The sequence below is a fragment of the Macrosteles quadrilineatus genome, unplaced genomic scaffold (assembly GCF_028750875.1).
Source record: "Macrosteles quadrilineatus isolate MER2022 unplaced genomic scaffold, UCM_ALF_1.0 Scaffold_9__3_contigs__length_116548681, whole genome shotgun sequence".
NCBI lineage: Eukaryota > Metazoa > Arthropoda > Insecta > Hemiptera > Cicadellidae > Macrosteles > Macrosteles quadrilineatus.
In genome coordinates this window covers 63,952,003-63,970,999 of record NW_026542602.1, presented here as the reverse complement: position 1 = coordinate 63,970,999, position 18,997 = coordinate 63,952,003, and the positions used below count along the sequence as shown (strand labels likewise).

At 34.9% G+C, this 18,997-nt stretch overlaps 1 protein-coding gene across 3 annotated transcripts; it reads right to left on the bottom strand.

Moving 5' to 3' along the window:
* Positions 1–1,206: 1,206 nt before the first annotated feature.
* Positions 1,207–18,950, bottom strand: LOC129002207 (mucin-2-like). Of its 3 annotated transcripts, none has more exons than XM_054429849.1 (4): positions 18,839–18,950; positions 10,625–10,815; positions 8,826–8,902; positions 1,207–7,983 (listed from the first exon to the last, which is right to left on the bottom strand). In XM_054429849.1, the coding sequence occupies exons 2-4, from the start codon at positions 10,795–10,797 to the stop codon at positions 2,558–2,560; spliced, it is 5,676 nt and encodes a 1,891-aa protein (XP_054285824.1). In that variant the 5' UTR covers positions 10,798–10,815; positions 18,839–18,950; the 3' UTR covers positions 1,207–2,557. The 3 variants fall into 3 exon arrangements, with proteins under 3 accessions (XP_054285824.1, XP_054285827.1, XP_054285825.1); XM_054429852.1 differs by lacking the exon at positions 18,839–18,950 and adding an exon at positions 18,712–18,730; XM_054429850.1 differs by lacking the exon at positions 18,839–18,950 and adding an exon at positions 18,579–18,598.
* Positions 18,951–18,997: the final 47 nt, after the last annotated feature.

The window sequence follows — 18,997 nt, the reverse complement described above, 5'->3', positions numbered from 1 at the left end:
GTCAGTCTAACTTAAGATTGGTTGAAGTAGGTGTTCCACAGGGCTCGGTTTTGGGACCCTTCTTGTTTTTAATCTCGATAAATGACCTGCCGAGGAATGTTGATGTAGACACTGTTGTATATGCTGATGACACAACTTTGATTGCAACAAATAGAGATATCCATGAGCTTGATTTAATTACTAATGAATCAATAACATCAGCACTAAATTGGTTTTCTTCAAATAAATTGACATGTAATCAAGAAAAAACACAGAAAATTCTTTTGAGTCTATCCCCACTTGACAATGAATTAAAATCTGTAAAATTATTAGGCTTCCAAATTGATTCAAAATTAAATTGGCAAGAGCACATAGAAATCACTTGTAAAAAAATTTCCAGAGTAAATTATCTAATTTGGAAACTCAGAGATTTTGTTAGTAATGAATACCTTTGGATTACTTATTTTGGTTTTTTTCAATCTCATATTTCTTACGGGATTATACTATGGGGACACTCCCCCCACACCCATGAAATTCTTTTATTACAAAAAAAAGTCATACGAACAATCTGTGGGGCTGGCCCTGTGGATAGCTGTCGACTTCTTTTTATAGACCTTAAAATTATGACCGTTGTAAATTTGTATATTTTTCACATACTCCTCTACACTAAAGCCAATCTTCATCAATTCACTTGTAGAGAGAGTATACACTCTTACAATACAAGAGGCAAATCCAATCTAGATATCCCTGCTCATAGATTGGCCAAAACAGATAACTGCCATAAAATAAATTGCATACGGTTTTTTAACAAATTAGGTCTGGCAGCAAAACAGGTTCCTTTTAATAGGTTTAAGTCTAAAATGTTTGAGTGGCTCATCCAAAATCCATATTACTGTATAACAGAGTACTTAGTTTCTGATGTTAATATTAATTTTTAATTTAGAACCCACTGTATTTTATAGCTTTAGTTTTTATTTCTATTGTTGACTATGTCTATTCCTTGTAAAAGGTCAATGACAATAAAGATCTTGATTCTTGATTCTTGATTCTTGATTCTTGATTATTTTTACTTTATCAACGGCCTCATATATGAATATGAATGGCTTCTAGGGACCTATAAACAAAAAAGTAAATCGGTTTCAGGCTTAAGTCTTACCACGAGACCTACGATAATAGCTCATTTCCTGTATGGGAAATTCACTAAAAAAGGTATTGGATAAAAACTCATTTTCCTTAATTATACAATTTACTTCAACAGACTGCCATCAAGCAAAATAAACAAAAACTCTGGAATACAGTTAGAAAATCCTTACAGTAGCCTAATCTATGATATACAGTATAACACTTTTAAAATATTCACAATCAACAAAAAAAATATAATTCCAAATCTGATCTGACAATATACATTAAACATGGTATCAAAAATATCGTGCACTAAGAAAATTTCATCAAATTTTGACGCAACTTTTAAAGCTTTTAAAATAATTAAATTTGTTTAAATATTCTTATTTTACTCAAAAACATTTTTAAACTGACAACAAAACTCAACACAGATATGCTAAAAAAAGTAATTAATCAAATTGCAAAACATTTTGGGGGTGAGGTTTTTTTTTTAAATAGTTCAGATAATTACCATTGCACAAATAAAATGTCTTTTAGTTCACATTACAAAAAAGAGGTCATTATTAATCTTAATTTAACAAAATAACTTTCTTTTGGGTTCTCGCTTTTTTAACTAGCTCCAAAAAAGAAGTCTGAAAACATTTGTTCAGACATGATTAAATAAATTACAGAAGAACATTGTTGCTTAAAAAATATGTATATATACATACACACCCTACACAATATTTTCATAAGAAACTAATAGTTGGCCATTACTATCACTTAAAACCAACACAATATTTATGATCATAGATATCCCAATTATTTACCTAAAAAGAATTTTTTACAAAACATGATTCAATAATTTGAAAGTGTTTGAATTTACTAAAACAAAACTACACAAAATTATTCTATTGTTTGGTTGGTGCAAGGTATGTAAAGTTCAGAACAAAATTATAAGTTATATACATAATTAACCTCATAACAAAATGCACCCTCCATGAATTAATACATTAGTACACATAGTTTTCTGTTACAATAAACAGTAAAAAAATAAAGTTACAAACTCTCATTAGTTTTGAATCAGTTATAGTAATTTTTGTGAATCTGGATCCTGCAATTTTGTATTTTCTATGACTCATTCCATAACACAAAACTAAAATAGGATAGGTCTTGGTACTCACATATTTTATCAATAAATTAAAGGACATACCCAAAAGGCCAAAAGTAATAACTTAAAAACTATAAATAATTATAACACTCGTGATTGTGATTATAAATAGCCAAGAATATAATTTGATTCATGGTATATACATTTCAGATGTGAATAAAGATGTATGATCAGTCCAAAATATAAAAATTAAATCTTTAAGAATAAATTGATATTCTTAAGTTTACTATACAATGATCTAATTATATATTTATAAATATATATTACACGACTATGCAACTGTACACACTAATGAACTAAAACACATTATCTTTCCTCTAGCCTGATTCTCTTTGCATCATCTTGGTGATCGGAGGAACTCGTCACTGTCTCTTCTTCACCCAAACTCCTTTTCAAGGAATGTTGAGCTTCTTCAGCTACAGTTTCCTCACCCGCGAGATGCTGCTCATTACTGATGTGTTCAGGCAAAGGATCAGCTGGGTGAAAATCAACTAACCTACAACTCTCTATATCTGTGCTTTCAATTTGGACAGAGTTTGCCAGATTTTCACTTTGAGTGGTTTCAACACTGTTTGTGAATGACTCACTTTTAAAAGTCTGAGGAGCTTCAAGAGCTTCCCTCAAAATGCCACTGCCTTGGGCTGTCTGTGCATCTTCTGAAGACATCTGGTTTGCTTCCTGAAGTACAGTAAAATGCATGCTCTGTGAAGCGTCTTCTTGCTGTTTCTCCCCCTGTGTGATCAGTTGGGATGTTAACAGATCACTAGTGACAACTTGGTATGTTTGTGGGAGGACGGACCCACTAGCCCCCGAAGTCATTGTCACCATACTGTCATCTAGTGTCAGTTGAAACGATGTCTGAGATCCAGAAGTCAAGGGAATTATATTATTTGACGAGTCTAACAAGAAAATCGGTTCACCTCGTGTCTGACTCGTCAGTGATTCTTCAGTCAACAAAGGCATTGAGGGATGAATACCTTTCTGTTTAGTGTTCAGTAGGTTTGATGAAATATAATTAGACGGCAACGCTGAGATCTGACCGAGACTCGGGGACACATTCGAAGGTACCTCGAGGGGAGTCATGATGGGTTGTGTGAGAGTAAGTGACGTCTCTTGCACAGAGTGTGATAAGGAGGGTGCAGGGTAGTGTGGCTGCTCCACAAATGAAGCAGAGGCGAGTGAACTTGAATCTACAGTAGAAACTAGAGCAGAGCTGACATCCACATCTGGCATTATGGTTTCCTGTTGAAACACTTGAGTATTTGCTAATGCTTTGGCCAGGATATCTTGAGCAGGTGCAGGAGTCTCTTGATTGAAAGATGTACTGGATGTAGGTGGTGCTATGTTGACAAGCTGAGTCATTCCTGCATCATCGATGGTTAGAAAAACATTACCGACATCCTGAGGCTGACTACTCGCAGGGATGTAAATAGTCTGTGGAGTGTCAGTAGAACCTCCTTCTAGGGTCAGAAGTGATTTACTATCTATCTGTCTGTAGTTTCCAGATTCATCGATTGTTAAATAAAGCATTCCATCTGAATTCTGTGGGATCTGTGCTTGGACAAGGGAAGGCTGAGTTATTACTGGCAAACTAGTTGAAGTGGAAAGAATCAAGGGTTCTGATTTTTTTGTGGCAGACTGAGCTTTAGAGCGACCACCTCCTTTAGGACCACCAGCTTTAGGACCACCAGCTTTGGGACCACCGCCTTTAGGAGCACGGGGAGTAGATTTTCGTGGAGGTTTTTGTAAAATGTTTGGACTTTGTCGGGATTTTGGCGCAGTTACTTTCTTGACAGTAGGAGCTGGTTGTACAGACATGGGTTGAATCTTTACTGGTTGCACAGGTAAAGAATGTTGTACTTTGACCATTGATGATGGTTGAACAGAAACAGGTTGTTGTACAATTTGTTGAATGGACACGTTTGACTGAGGCTGCTGAATAACAATAGGTGTCTTAACTGGTGATGCTGACATGCGAATCTTAGTTGGGGATGTAATAGATCCAGCTATTGATTTTGGAAGTGTCGCTGTAATAGTTTTTGTTGTAGTAGCTGCTGCAACGGTGTTTGAAGATATTGTTTTTGCCACTAAACCTTGACTTGTTTGAATGAAAATAGTATTTCCTGATGATTGCCCCCTCAACCCACTAATCAACTTAATTTGTTGACCTTTTGACTGTGTATCAACAGTAGTTGGTTTTTTTGGAGAACCTTGAACAACAAACCGAGTTCCACTTAAAGGAGCTTTAGAGGATACTATTCTCAACTTTGAGTTTCCTGAAATAATCTGCCCACCTTTACTAGCTATCGGTGTTAATATCATACCCTTACTTGAGGGTAAACTTTGAGAAGTTATTAGAGTAGTGGTCTTATTGCTTGAAGATACATTCTGAGATGAACTTGGAATAATAAGACCTCCTTTGGTGTTTAAAATGTTATGGGCAACAATAGTTTGTCCTTTACTTGTTGCTAAGTTTTTAAGTCCTGAAACTGTTGAAATTATTTTACCAGCGGAACTATTGTTAATAATTACACTTTTTGACACATTTGTTAAAACTCCACCTTTACTAATTACAAGTTTCTGAGTAGTTTTTGATGGAGGCCTTGATGTACTGGTTTTGTTGCTGTCATTGGAAGGTGGGGTTGTTGTAGCGACTACTTTACTAGTGAAAACTCTTGTACCCGGAGCCAGTTTACCTCCAGTTAACAATTGCTGTTGTTGTGGATTTAGTTTTATTTTGTTTTGTCCTGTCATTTGTGGATTATTTACAATCAATATTTTATTGCCATGCTGAATCAGATTTAAAGGTCCTTGAGTTTTTTGGATCGTTCCTTTATCTTGACTGTCTTTGCTACTTGCAGTCTTCAAGATCAACACTTGTTGATTGCCACCTTTTGGAAGAGATCCGAGATTTTTCAGTGCAGAAGCAGACAATTTAATTGTTTTAGAAGTAACTTTTGGGGATCTTCCACCTCGTCCTCCTCCTTTTCCACCTTTACCAGGAAGTGATACTACTGACTTAATATTTTGAGTGGATGAAGATGGTTCGCTGAAATGTACAACACTCTCAGGTTTAGATGAAGTAGCAACATTGACTTTGGGGCTAATTACAATACTTTCAGAATATTTAGGTTGAATAGGAATCAAATGTGGCTTTGGTTGTTCTGACTGGATAAAATCTTCTCCCCCAATAATAACAGGCATTGAATTAATATCAAGTTCCATGTCCTGAAGACTTTGGGACATAGTTTGGTTAACAGTACTTCCTTGATCTGGCATAAGGATAGTTTCTACTTGTTGCTGGTGATAATTGCTAGACCCAGTGTTAGAATCCTGATTAGAGGGCACTATTATCTGTACATTGGCACCTGAATGCGAAACAACATCTTGGGTTACAAGTTGTTCATTTGAACTAAATCCAGATATACAGTGTTCTTCTTTAATAAGAACTTTGGTTTCTTTGCTAGTTGGAATCTCCTTTTTAACGTCAGTATCCATCGTACTGATGTCAACCTTATTTTCATCATCTTGCACAACAGGATCAGAAATCACATTTTGTTCACTTTCAACACTAGCTGTTGGAGTTGATTCACTTTTCTGATTAACAGACATTTCATCAGGCCTTAGCTCTGAATCATATTTTTGGCAACCACTTACAGATTCATTGTCTGATATTTTAGATTCTGTCAAGATTTTTGAATTCAATTCAAACGAAGATGAGTCATCATTGACCAAGCTAGCATCATCATGAGACTTATTAGGTGTGTCAACATTTTCAGTTCTCGTGTGTGTATCATCATGAGAAGAATTTGCAGTGTTATCAGTCTTATTTTGGGTCGATTCGTCTAAGGAACAATTATTTACGTGTGGTTGATCTTTTCTATCAAGAAATCCCTTTGAACCTTCACAAGTCGATGTTATCTCTGTTGAAGTTGAATCTTCACCACTAGCTTTACCATCTGTTGGAGGAATGGGTTCTTCTGTTTGAGAATTTAAATTAAGACGAGTGGTTGAGGCGTCCCCAGAAGATAAAACTTCAGAATCCGTCTCGGCACTGGGGACTGCCGAGACTTCCATCATGTTTTTTTGGTTCTTACTGGTTTCCAGATCTTCAACAGAACTTATATCAACTTTATCTGATGTGTTTACTTCTTCGTTATCAGAACTAGTGCATTCCATCAGTGATTCACTATTGACCGAAACTGATTCTTTAGGTAAATAATCCAAAATCATTTTTGAGCCTGAATCTCCAGAAGTGTCTGTTATACGAACTAGATCGGTTGATGAACTAATGTCGCTTGTCTGGTCACTAAATGAAGAGTTCACACTAGCACTTGCATTGGGTATCTCTGGGAGAACAGGAACAGATGTTTCTTCAAGAAGAGCATTAAACGCTTCTGTCAAATCAGCTGTGTCTTTTTCCTCATCTTTCTTTTCACTAAAAAGAGGAGGTGGTGGAGTTGGGGGTGTCAATGATTTAGACTTTGGTTTGCTTAAAGGCTTTGGAGGCCTAGGCTTTTTAAATTTATCATCCGTAAACTTTTCTTGCTTATTCTTAAGTCTGAAATTTATGTTCACAGGCAAACAATCCTCTGAATCATCAAACTCAAACACTTTAGTTTTAACATCATCACTTATAGTTTTACTACTAGAACTATCATTTCTAGTTGAGGTTTTACTTTTACCAGATGTTTTTTCTTGGTCAACTGTCTTTTTTATCTTAGCAGGACTATCAATCTCGTCATCTTCAAGACTTGAAGTTGTTGTTGATTCCAGAGCTTGTTTCAGCCTTTCCAGTTCTACTTCTTCTTCATTCACATCATCATCATCCCAATCTTTTAATAGTGTTTCTTTCATGGCCTCATTTTCTTGTTTTATTTTTGCTGCAATTTCGGCCTTCTCCTTAGCTGATTTGCGCTTTCCAAACAATGGTCTTTTAACAGCAGTTTTTTCAGAAACGACCTTTTGCTTTTTAGGAGATTTTTCAACTAGGATTTCAGTTGGAGACTCTGTCGTCTCTTCTTTGACTGGTTTACCGTATGTCCTTTCTTTTAACATTTTTGGAGGTGGTTCGTCAGTGTAGTCCATTAACTTCTTAGGCAGACTTTTTACCCTGCCCCGGCTTGTAACACTTGTTGGAGTTTGTTCACCAAGAGATATAGGACCCACAGAAACTCTCTCTCTTTCTTTCCCTTTTAACTTGGCTTTAATGGAATTTTGAGCTTCAATAAAGCCGGCACTGTGGGACTTATTGTGTAAAACTATGACATTCAATCGGGCTGATTGAAAATCGCATAAATGACACTTGTATTTCTTTTTATCAGCATTCATGTCAACATCCTCTTCATCGTCTCTTGGTAAAGAGATTTGACATCTTATCCGGACTTCATGATCTGACTTCCCTTCCAAAGCTTTAGTGATAAACCGCGGATGAGTGATTGGTCTAGGTATAGTGGCTGGTAAGTTAGAAAAACTTTTACGATTGTTCCTGACAGGGGATTCACTATGACGCCTGAACTCTTTTTTAAGGGCTTCAGCTTTACCTTTTTTCCCCGATGACTTTTTAGCAGAACCAAATAAGTCGCTGTAGTTAGTCTTTTCTTCGGGAGCAAAAGCTTCACTCTCTAGGATGTTTGGATCTCCTCCAGTGATGTGTTCGGCCATCACTATGTCGTTGGGAAACATGCTCATGTTCGATGGCACTTCTCGGGTGTTTGATGATCTCACCATGTCTGAAACAGAACAGATGTTCAGGAAAGTGCAACTGTACAACTGGTTTACGTAGATTTTTCCTGACGTTTAAATATGTAAAACGTATGTAACAATTTTGTGGATGGTTTTGAAAACACTATGATTTTATTTTGAGACCAAAGAGGTTGTCTACATTTTGCATTCTCTGTTCTGTTTTAACTGACAAATAAGAGCATAGTTATTTCACATATTCCTCCTGTGGGTAACTATGAACAAATTATGTTAATTATTTGCACAGTTATACATGGCGTAGAATAGCCTATAACTTACTACTTATATTTTCTACTTAATATCATCTAGAAAATTTACCAAAACATAATTAAAGATTAACTGATTTTAAAATGGTTTAAATGAATTAATAGTTACTAGAGGTCGAAAACTCGAACAAAATATGTAATGTACAGATGCCCTATCTTCTTCCCACACTTGTAAATAAACCATGCAATTTGAAGTTCTTCCATTTGTTTTGATTTTCTGTTTATATTTTGTTGTTATTTTGTCACCAGCACTGATAACCCATTATATCCATCTGAATTTTTTTTTTAATTTCAAATTATTATATTAGCTTATTTTTAGTCTACCGTATTTTAATTTATAAAGGGAATGCACATCCACAGGAAAATATCTTTCTAACAGTATGTGTAGATTTTCCCTGTGATGAACATGAGCTGAGTAAAAAGGTTTTAAAGAAACATGCTTGGCTATATAGAGGTATATAAATAGTTCTTTGAAGCATAATCTTAACAAAACCAGACTAAGTTAATCTGAAAAGAAGCTACAATAATACGTTAACTACTAAGCCTGTTTATAATAATATAGTTACCTAGACCCTTCTTAATAAATTCTTCTTTCCTCCGACAATTGTAGTGGTAGATCTGGTTTAAATTCTTCACATACTCGCTGCAAAACAAAATATTATTTAATTTTTACAATCTATACTTCTATACTATTATATAAAAATCAAAAAACTACAGAACTGTCTGGGCTTAAAATTAAAAAAATATATAGCTTCTAAGGACTATTGCCTAGTTTATGACTATAACAGCTTTGGTACTGACCGATGGCTTGACAAATAAAATAATATTTGCATGAACATTGATATAGGAATGAATAAGATTCTATTCAATTTTATCTTTTTAGTGAGCAAGTTGTGACCAGTGCATGAACCGTCAATGAGAAAAATTAACTTATTAATGTTTAGTTGAGCAATGTATACGCAAACCTGTTTCCCAATGGTGTGTTCCCAATATATATATTTTTTTTTTTTAAGAGGTTGGCGGCCTCTTTCAACCTTGCATTTGCCCGTCCACATAGACTAAGCGCCCGTGCGTGGATCGTACAGCAAAGCAAGGAGTGAGCCGGTACAGTACAAAGGTGAACTGTGCTGATAAATTTTAGTGGCAGTGACCAGGATCCAAACCCACGACATCGCTGCCTTGGGCCCGAAGCCCGTGACGCTACCGACTGAGCCACCGACTCACATTCAATGAGTAGAAAAATGACGGTGCCTTATTATTCAAGAAAGAAGGAAATTTGTTCAAGATGCAAAAGTGCTAATAAGAAGAATGACATACCGTAAGTTAAGAACAAAGTGGGACTGCTTCATCAGAAAATACTTGAGAATTAGAAATATTTAACAAAGAGATTAAGAATTCTGGATGCACAAGTTTTAATCACTTCAATCATGATTGTTGTAGGCTACTGGTACTCAGAAATTAAAATTCTAGGACTATATCTCATCCATTATTTCAAACCTGAAATTGTGGTGTTATTGGAATGTAGAAACATAAAAGTCTCTGTAATACAAACCATCTGTATATGAAAAAGGGTAACTAATAGAGTAGGCTAGTGGCAACCCCCAAAGCAACTACTACCAAGGGTGACAGTGCGACATTGTCGCAAAAAGACGAGGAGGCCTGCAAAAGCTTAACCTGCCCATGTGGTTGTTTTTTATACATTTTTATGTTTTTATTTGAACGATTATTAATATTTACAAGCAAAGATAGGGCTACATGGCCCTTTCTTACATTTAACCTGTATAAGTTTCTGCAGAAAATGCTACACAACAAGTTGGAAAATTATTTTTTTTTTTTTGTAGAAAATATTTCTTAAGGAAGTTGACAACTTTATTTTCTGCTGAAAAATTTCCCTTTCTACAAACAGTTACGCTACAGAACGCCATGCATTACATAAACAAAAGCTGCGATGTCAATATTTGGTGTATCAATAGTGAGGAAGAACAGATACTGTCTAGGTAGAATAACCGAATGACCAAAGTGATTCAATGTAATAACAGTAGGCGTTTTTGAACCGATACGAGCTTTTGAAAACTTATAGTAGCCTAGTTACAAATTTTTATCATAACTATCACACACACGGTTTATTTACACGCAACTTGGATCGTGTAAGGCCGCAGAAAATTTTAGGATTGTTCCAAGTCCATTACAGAAAGTTTAAAAACATTCTGCTTTGGGGGTGGCAACCCTTCCAAATATCTCGGTCCCACACAAAATTCACTAACAATTCACAGACCAGGTCATACATAACCACCAGTTGGAGGGTTTTGCTGGACATCCTCAGATGTAGTCTACTAATTTACAAGAGAAAAGAGACGTTACTCACTAAGAGTCTTCTTGAAAGAACTTGACGACAGCTATCGGCCGCTTGCGCAGGTCGTGTGTAATCTCCTCTGGTAGCTTGTCGTAGTCCTGGACCTGACTGGGCCACCATAAGGATCCCAGCTTGACCCACACCACATCTCCGGGTGAATACGTCACTTCAGTCTGGTCACACATCCTAGAGGCTCAGCATGCCTGCAACAAATATAACAACTCAATGCGAGATGGTACCAGAAAATAAAAAGTAGAAACAAAGGAAACATAGCTTACTTGTAATGCCTGATTACTCCTAAATTTCTATATTCAATTAAAATCTAGGCTATATATTTTAGCCCCTGAGGAGCTGATCCAGTGTTAGTCATCAATAAAGTTGCCTTTTTCAATCAGCTCCTGCAGCATAATCAGGCATTCCACTGTAAGACGTTGTTTACACACCAAGACATAAATGTCAAACGCACTATACACATAGCCTACTTAAAAATACTACTCCGCTGTCTATAATGTCACTGCTCTATTTTTTATATGGTTCACGTTTTGTCATGGCTATGGCTCTGCTGGAAACCTGCAACACTTTGTCGGCATTGGTCATGGGAATTAACTTTCTCAGTTTTCCCAATTTTAACTAGGGTACTGGTTTTCCAACTTAAATTCAGTGTAATTTTGAAGACTTTACCTAGTTAGAAAAGCAAGTTACTGGGGTAAGGAATACACTGGCAGCACTACAGCCAATTCATCATTATTAGTCTAATTATTAGGTGTATTTGTTTTTGTCTATCGTTGAAAACTCCTAACCCGAGGCCAAATTTCTGTGAAAATTTTAGTTAGGACTTAAGCTCTTGTAATTTGTTTGTTTGTACCTTAATTTTGTGTTACTGGGGCTTTCTGGCCTTGGAAAATACTTTTGTGAAGAGGGTAACAAAATCCCCCAGAGCTCCCTTTAGAAAGACTTGGGGTTTGCTTTTAGGATAGGGCTGTTTTTCACCTAGGCCATTTTCTCGTAAGTGTACTATTAGGCTTATTAGCCTAATTATTTGTCTTAAGTTTGAGGTGGCTTCATTTTAGTCACCCAATTAGGCTAAGACAGTTTGGTGCTGTCAAGATTATTTTACACGATGAGTATTTTGTGTTTGATTTTCTGGAAACAGGATGTCTAGCCCAAACTCATACACCCAAAAGGTTCCCTTAATGCTTAGGATAGCTGTTTGATGTTTAAATCCTGTATTTGGGTATTCATAAAGTTTTCCAGGTCCAATAAGATTATTTCAATTTTTGTAGAAATTGAATTGAATTGAAAAATTCTTTATTGTTCTTTTCAAAATACAATAGGTACAATACAATATCTCTTTATAAACTAAGGTTGTACATAAGTTATTGTAGCCTATTTATTCTAATATAAACGACAACAAAAAACAAATACTCTTCACAACATTGAGCAATAAAGCCCTGAGGTTACAGAACCTGTGCGGGAAATAACAATTTTTAGTAGGTAATTGAAGCAACTTGTGGCTGGGAAGTCCAGCCCGTCTCCATTACCACTGTATTTTTATTACAAAATTAAAAACAATTTGCAAAACTAGGCACAAACAATAGCTTTAACACAGCAACCTATCACAACAAAACCTTATCTACCTATCCATTTGAAAACTAACCCTATAGGCCTACTGTACAACTGAACAATAAAGCCCTGAGGTTACAGAACCTGTGCAGGAAATAAAAATTGTTAGTAATTGAAGCAACTTGTGGTTGGGAAGTCCAGCCCGTCTCCATTACCACTGTATTTTTATTACAAAATTAAAAACAATTTACAAAACTAGGCACAAACAATAGCTTTAACACAGCAACCTATCACAACAAAACCTTATCTACCTATCCATTTGATCCATTTGAAAACTAACCCTATAGGCCTACTGTAATTCGTCGCAATTAGCCTACAGTACTATTTTGGAGTGTCCTGAACTTACAGCTTATTTGAACTAAACGAGCATCCCTGACTTAATAAGTGCAAGATTAATAAAAATAACTATGCTATGTTGTTAGACAAATGAGGTAAAAAATGTGTTTATACTATCTATTTCAAGCAAGTAGTTTCATGTTAATTTACTAAATACATTTACATTTTCACTTGGTTTGATGAGCTCGGGAAGGAGGTTGTAAAATGTGGGAGCCAAATGTAATTTGAAGAATTTGTTAAACATTGTTAGTCTAGGTTTAGGTAGGTACATTTAAACGTTGTTTTTACTTCTTAGTCTAGTATGTCTTGGATTTGTTCTATCAGTAACCACATCTATTGAAATATATTTTCAGAACTTTGTAAACATTTAGATATTCCTGATAGGTAAGATTTCAATAGCCTAATTTTGAAAAGTGGAGATGAAGGTTCAGTTTTGGTTTTATTTAACATTACTCTAATGAAAGATTTTGTAAAGTAATGATTGGTTTTATGCTAGTAAAATATGTCCCACCCCATATTTCTATTCCATATAGTAATCTATTTTAGAGTTAATAAATGCAAGATAAATATGTTCTCATCAGTTGAGTAGCAAACGGACCTAAGGACAAGGCAGGACAAAAGTGGCAATGCTACGGACCTAGCAGACTGAAACGGTTGCACTTATAACTTATAATGCAGCGTATGTGCATTGTTTATGTTTACAAGTTTTATATTCCTGTATATATATAAGTTATAGCTGTTTATATAAGTTATAGGCATGCCGTTGTGACATTGCCACAGCAATTAGAGGACGGAATTAGAGTTGGAATTAGATCGTAGCCTTGTATTAGAAGAGGCTTTGGTGTCATGCATCATGACCCGCAACATAACACAATAAACTAAAAACTTGCACGTAGCTGAAAACCCTGAAAATCATATGAAAACAAAACAACAGAGACAAGACGGTTCTTTAAAGGTTTCAGAAGGCGAACTGGCTGTTAAGCATCTGCCAACAGAATTCCAGTTAGCAAACCGTTTCACCAAACCACAGCACAGACCACAACTTAAGACAAAAAGTGTGTGAAGTAATGGCATTGAAATAAATGAAAAGAAAAATTATAGGCTAAATTATTTAAACATGAGGAAAAGTGTTGAGATTAATAGCCTAGTAGGCAAGTTATCTCTGGTCATGATTCTATCATTCATGTTTCTAACAGTCTGTTTTAAATATTAGGTCTAATTATTGTTTATCAACAGATGATGGCTGCAGTTCCGTGAGGGCTTACGATATATTATCAGATGATTCCGTAGGTTAATCCGAAAAGGCTCTGGTCCCAAACATTTTGGACTATTGGGACTGTAAACTTAACCCTCCAAGTGTCTCTAGTTTTGGTCTTAATGTTCACCCATTTATTGCGCAATCGCAGGGATTTATTAAAATAAAATGTATCTTAGAAACTTAAAAACAATGTAAAGTATACTGTTTAATATAGGTATCATTTTGTTTGGAAAATTATGGGCTTCAATGTAACATATAAAACATTACAAAAAAAAATTCAAAAATTTTTGTGGGGTTAACATTTCTCAAAAATTATAAAATAAATTAAAAAAAAAAATGTATGTTTGCGCTCAATATAATTTATAGGTCTACAAATTTTTTTAAATAGCCACTTTGTTCAGAATATTATGAGGATTCCAAAAATATAATAATATAAGGAAGTAGGTAAGCAAATAAATAAGTTATGGGCAAAAAACTTATTTTGGTACATAGCGTTTAGCTAAGATTGCATATCCTAACCATAGCTAGGAATCTAGCTGATAATTTACATCAATATCACTAGGCCTACCTACTTCTTCAGGATCATCAACCAGCCCTTCAAAATCACTTAAATCTTCTTATAATGCACCACGTATATCACTACTTTTGATTTTTAACACTAAAACAATGATGAACGTAATAAAACACATCAGTCATCGGTGCGAGGTTAACCAAGCTGTTAACAAATACGCACGTCCGCTGTCTGCTACAATATTTTCGTAACTAAAATGTAAAGCGTATAGAAACAGACATCAGGAGAAAGCTCTGAATCTCCTGAAAAAAAAAAACGATTACCTAACTCGATCCAGTTCAACCCGATTCAGTCAGTCCCAGAGCCGTCGCCGTAAACAGTGTTTGTGAGTCGCAAAAGCGACACATGACACTCGGAGGGTTAAGTAAGTTATCGTTAACTTATTCATCCGATGTTTAAACTTAAGTTCAGTAGGACCTATAAATTAAGTTCAGAATCTGTATCTTAGCCACAGATGATTTGAAAACAATAACTTAGCCTAGGCTATGTTAAGTTAGTTTTGAAGTTTAATTTGGATAAACAGCATCGCTCAGGTCTTTGTTTATACTTAGACTACCTAATTAAATGTGCTTACTTAGGCAGATATTTAGTTTTCTATTTAAGTTAGCCTACTGTAAGTTAGTAGCCTAACATTTCCCTCCGAGTGTTATTTGTCGATGCATCGACACATAACACACTTTGTGTAGTGTTTTGTGTCGATGCATCGACTCACAAACACTGTTTACGGCGAAGGCTCTATGACTGACAAAATCGGATTGAACTGGATCGAGTTAGGTATCGTTTTATTTGACAGATTCAGAGCTTTCTCCGGAGGTCTGTCTCTAAGCGCTTTTCATTTTAGTTCCGAAAATATTGTAGCAGACAGCTGACATGCGTATTTGTTAACAGCTTGGTTAACCTCGGACCGATGACTGATGTGTTTTATTACGTTTATCATTGTTTTAGTGTTAAAAATCAAAAGTAGTGTTATACGTGGTTCATTATAAGAAGATTTAAGTGATTTTGAGGGGCTGGTTGATGATCCTGAAGAAGTAGGTAGGCTAGTGATATTGATGTAAATTATCAGCCAGGTTCCTAGCTATGGTTAGGCTATGCATTCTTAGCTAAACGCTATGTACTGAAATCTGTTTTTTGCCCATAACTTATTTATTTGCAAATCTACTTCCTTATATTAGTATATATTTGTAATCCTCATACAATTTAGAACAAAGTGGCTATTTTCAAATATTTATAGGCCTATAATTTATACAATTTCATTAACCCTAGCAGTGGCCAATGTTAGAAGTGGGGAATGGCCAACCCATTTTGGCGATTTTGCAGACCATTTTTTGAAAATTCGTAAAAATTCAACCGTACAAGTAAACCTAGCCAACCTCATATTCATTTTGTTCGGAAAGAACAGGAGAATCTAGAAATAGTAATATCATAATGATTTAGACAGTGTATTTTATCGGTTAAGTGAAAAAAATAAAAAAATTTGAATTTTTTTTTTTGAAATTTCAAAAGCGGCCTCTGCATTTTTTTTCTACAGATTTTTTTATGGGAAATTCATTATATACATTTTGTAGACAATCTAATTCCCTACATAGAAATATATAACATGTAAGGAAAATATTTTTTTTTATAAGTTTTTGGGGCGAAATATAATGACAAACGGAGAACCGAAAAAATTGAAAACCGTACAGTGTTAGTTTATGTTGTAAAAAGTTCTATAATATATGTGTATACTAATAATGATATATACATGTTTGTAAAGCTAATGAAGTAAGGAATCAAAAAAAGTCATAAAGTTTATGGTAAAAATAATTTTTTACCTATAAACATACGTATATAAAATAATGTTTTTATATTTTAGCGATTTCTCGAGAAAAAAAATTCACAGTAGGCCTACTTAGTATACAACTTTTGTACCAAATTTTTTTACTTCAAACCAACATAATAATCTTGTAGTGTATTCAATTACCTACATAAAAATGTATAACATGTTAGAAATATTTTTTTTGTAGGTACGTAATAGGGACATAATAATACAATAACCGCAAAACCGCAAATAAGTGTAAACTATAGCCTACAGTGTTTGCTTGTGTTGTGAAACATTATGTAGGCTGATGATATGTAGCCTACATATTTGTAAAGCCAATGAAGTAAGGAATCCAAAAAAGTCATAGGCCTAAGTATGATGGTAAAAAGTTATTTTCACCTATGATTATGTATCAATTTGAGAACGTTTTGAATTTTTTGCGCATTTCGAGAAAATGGAGTATACAGTATTTAGTAGCCTATATAATTTTTTACCAAATTTTTTACACTCAAACCAATATAAACATGTTGTAGTGTATTCATTTACCTTTATAAAAATGTATAACACCTTGGGTAAATCATTATAAGCACCTCTGAATGTCAGAATTTTCATTTTTGGACATGATGCTAACAAAATACAGTAGTAGGCCTATTTAGTATAGGCTATAACTTTTTTACAAAATTTTTTACCCCCAAACCATTATAAACATGTTGTAGTGTAGGCCTATTCATTTACCTTTATAAAAATGTATAACACCTTGGGTATATCATTATATAGGTACAACAATCTCTGAATGTCAGAATCGTCATTTTAGGACATGATGCTAACAAAATACAACCTTTTATGAACACTATTCCACACAATTCAGTAATATTTATGCATGAAGATAACTATACACACACACAACACTTCACTTACACTAACACTACGAAATAATAACATATTTCGTAATAAATCGCGGATAAAACTATTGCAAAAACACAAACAAACAATGGCAATACAAGACAGCTGATAGACTGTAGCAGTAATGACTCACTTCCGTCGTCTACATGCGAGCATACAGAAATGAAATAACCCTGAGTGCAGGGCTGCCACTCTCTGAATCTAAATTTCTTCCTCTTCAAAATGATATACTATATGACTAGTAATAATAACTTTCACTGTATATAATTCGTATTTTCCATACTGTCACCAGACGACTGTTTGCCATTTGTTAGAAATTTCGAAAACAGCTGTTTTCATAAAATTGTACCGATTGTGCAATCAATATTTAGTTATAAATATCACTGCCACAATGAAGATAAAATCAATGGCTATCCAGTGGTATCACCCGCAACATCCCAAGACGAAAATTACGCGAGCAGGGTAATGCCAAACAAGACGTGTTTCGCCAGTTCCCAAGTGTCGGCTGCAAAAGTCGTACCGCGCCAAAATTTCATTTGATTTCTAATCGTCGTGACATTGTTATATACCTGCTACAGGGTTTGTTTATGTAATCAAATGAAAGTTCAGGATGTGATCTTTCGAATGGTATATATATTATTCTAATCTGAGTTGATTGTAAGTGTTTTTTTTACCGTTAAAAAAATTTCGGCCCATACCGTAACCAGACGACTTTGGCCATTCTAAGCATCAACGTCATACCGTAACCAGACGACGGTTGGCCACTGCTAGGGTTAAGCGCAAACTTATTGTTTTTTTTTGAAAATTTTTCAAAATATTTTTTTTTACCTAAAAAATTTTTTTGAAACTAATGTTCCTTGTGTTTTATGTACTGTATAATATTGAAGCCCATGATTTTCCAAACAAAATGGTATATAAAACAGTATAATTAACATTGTTTTCAAGCTTCTCAGATCCGTTTTAATAAAACCTTGCAAATGCTGAGCAAAAAATAGGCAGACATTAAGGCCAAAACAAGGGACACTCGGAGGGTTAAATAATTTATTCTCCGGACATTCAACACAAACTAGGCCTAGGCTATCGCTATCCTAAATTTTAGAACTAAGTTACCTAAGTCTAGACATAGGCCTAGCTGCCTAAACTTTCGGTCTAGCCTATTCCTGACAGGAAGAAGCTACCTATGATGTTTTCTGGGGGGGGGGGGTTTAATTAACCTATACCTACAGTTATTTTGAAATTCGTCCCTTGGCCTAGGCCTAGCTCACGATAACATAGCTGCTAGCTGGTTTTTTTTTTAAGTAAAATTGCTATGGTCGAGTAAAAATGTCGCCTATTAACTTAGCCTAGGCCTATTGTTATTGTTAGTTTCGACAAGACCTAAAAGTTAATTTTAGGTCGACTTATTAACTTTTAACCTGACAAGAAAAGAAAGTAGGTAGGCTAAATTAAGTTTAAGTAGCCTAGGCCTACCTACCTAATTAAAATATCCTCTTAGGGCTATTTTTCTCCATTAGTGGATAGGCCAAAAACAACAGACTATTGCAAACTGAAATCGGGGTTAAGAAAATAAACAAGTTATACATGAAAGACAAAAATACAATCATCACCTCATAAATTAACAGAATGACAAAGGCAAACGCACAAGCAAAATCCATTTTGTAGCCTGTCCCCAAATAGTTCTCTACGACATTGATTTCACTATCCACTGTAAAGATTAATTTACGATTTACGCACCTTACAAATCTGAGGAATAATAATAGTCACACTAATAAATGATCCACAAAATAAATAAATAGCTAAAAGTCACAACTAATTTCCGACATTTTGATAAAACATGGATCTTATCCCTTCCATTCTTCTCCAAACTCCATTCTCCATTCCACATCTAACATT

Coding starts and splice junctions, on each gene's coding strand:
- LOC129002207 (XM_054429849.1), bottom strand. CDS start 10,797: ATGTGTGACCAGACTGAAGTGACGTATTCACCCGGAGATGTGGTGTGG. Junction 8,903..10,624: donor TTCTTTCAAGAAGACTCTTA/GTGAGTAACGTC, acceptor TTTGTTTTGCAG/CGAGTATGTGAAGAATTTAA. Junction 7,984..8,825: donor ATTTATTAAGAAGGGTCTAG/GTAACTATATTA, acceptor GTTCTGTTTCAG/ACATGGTGAGATCATCAAAC.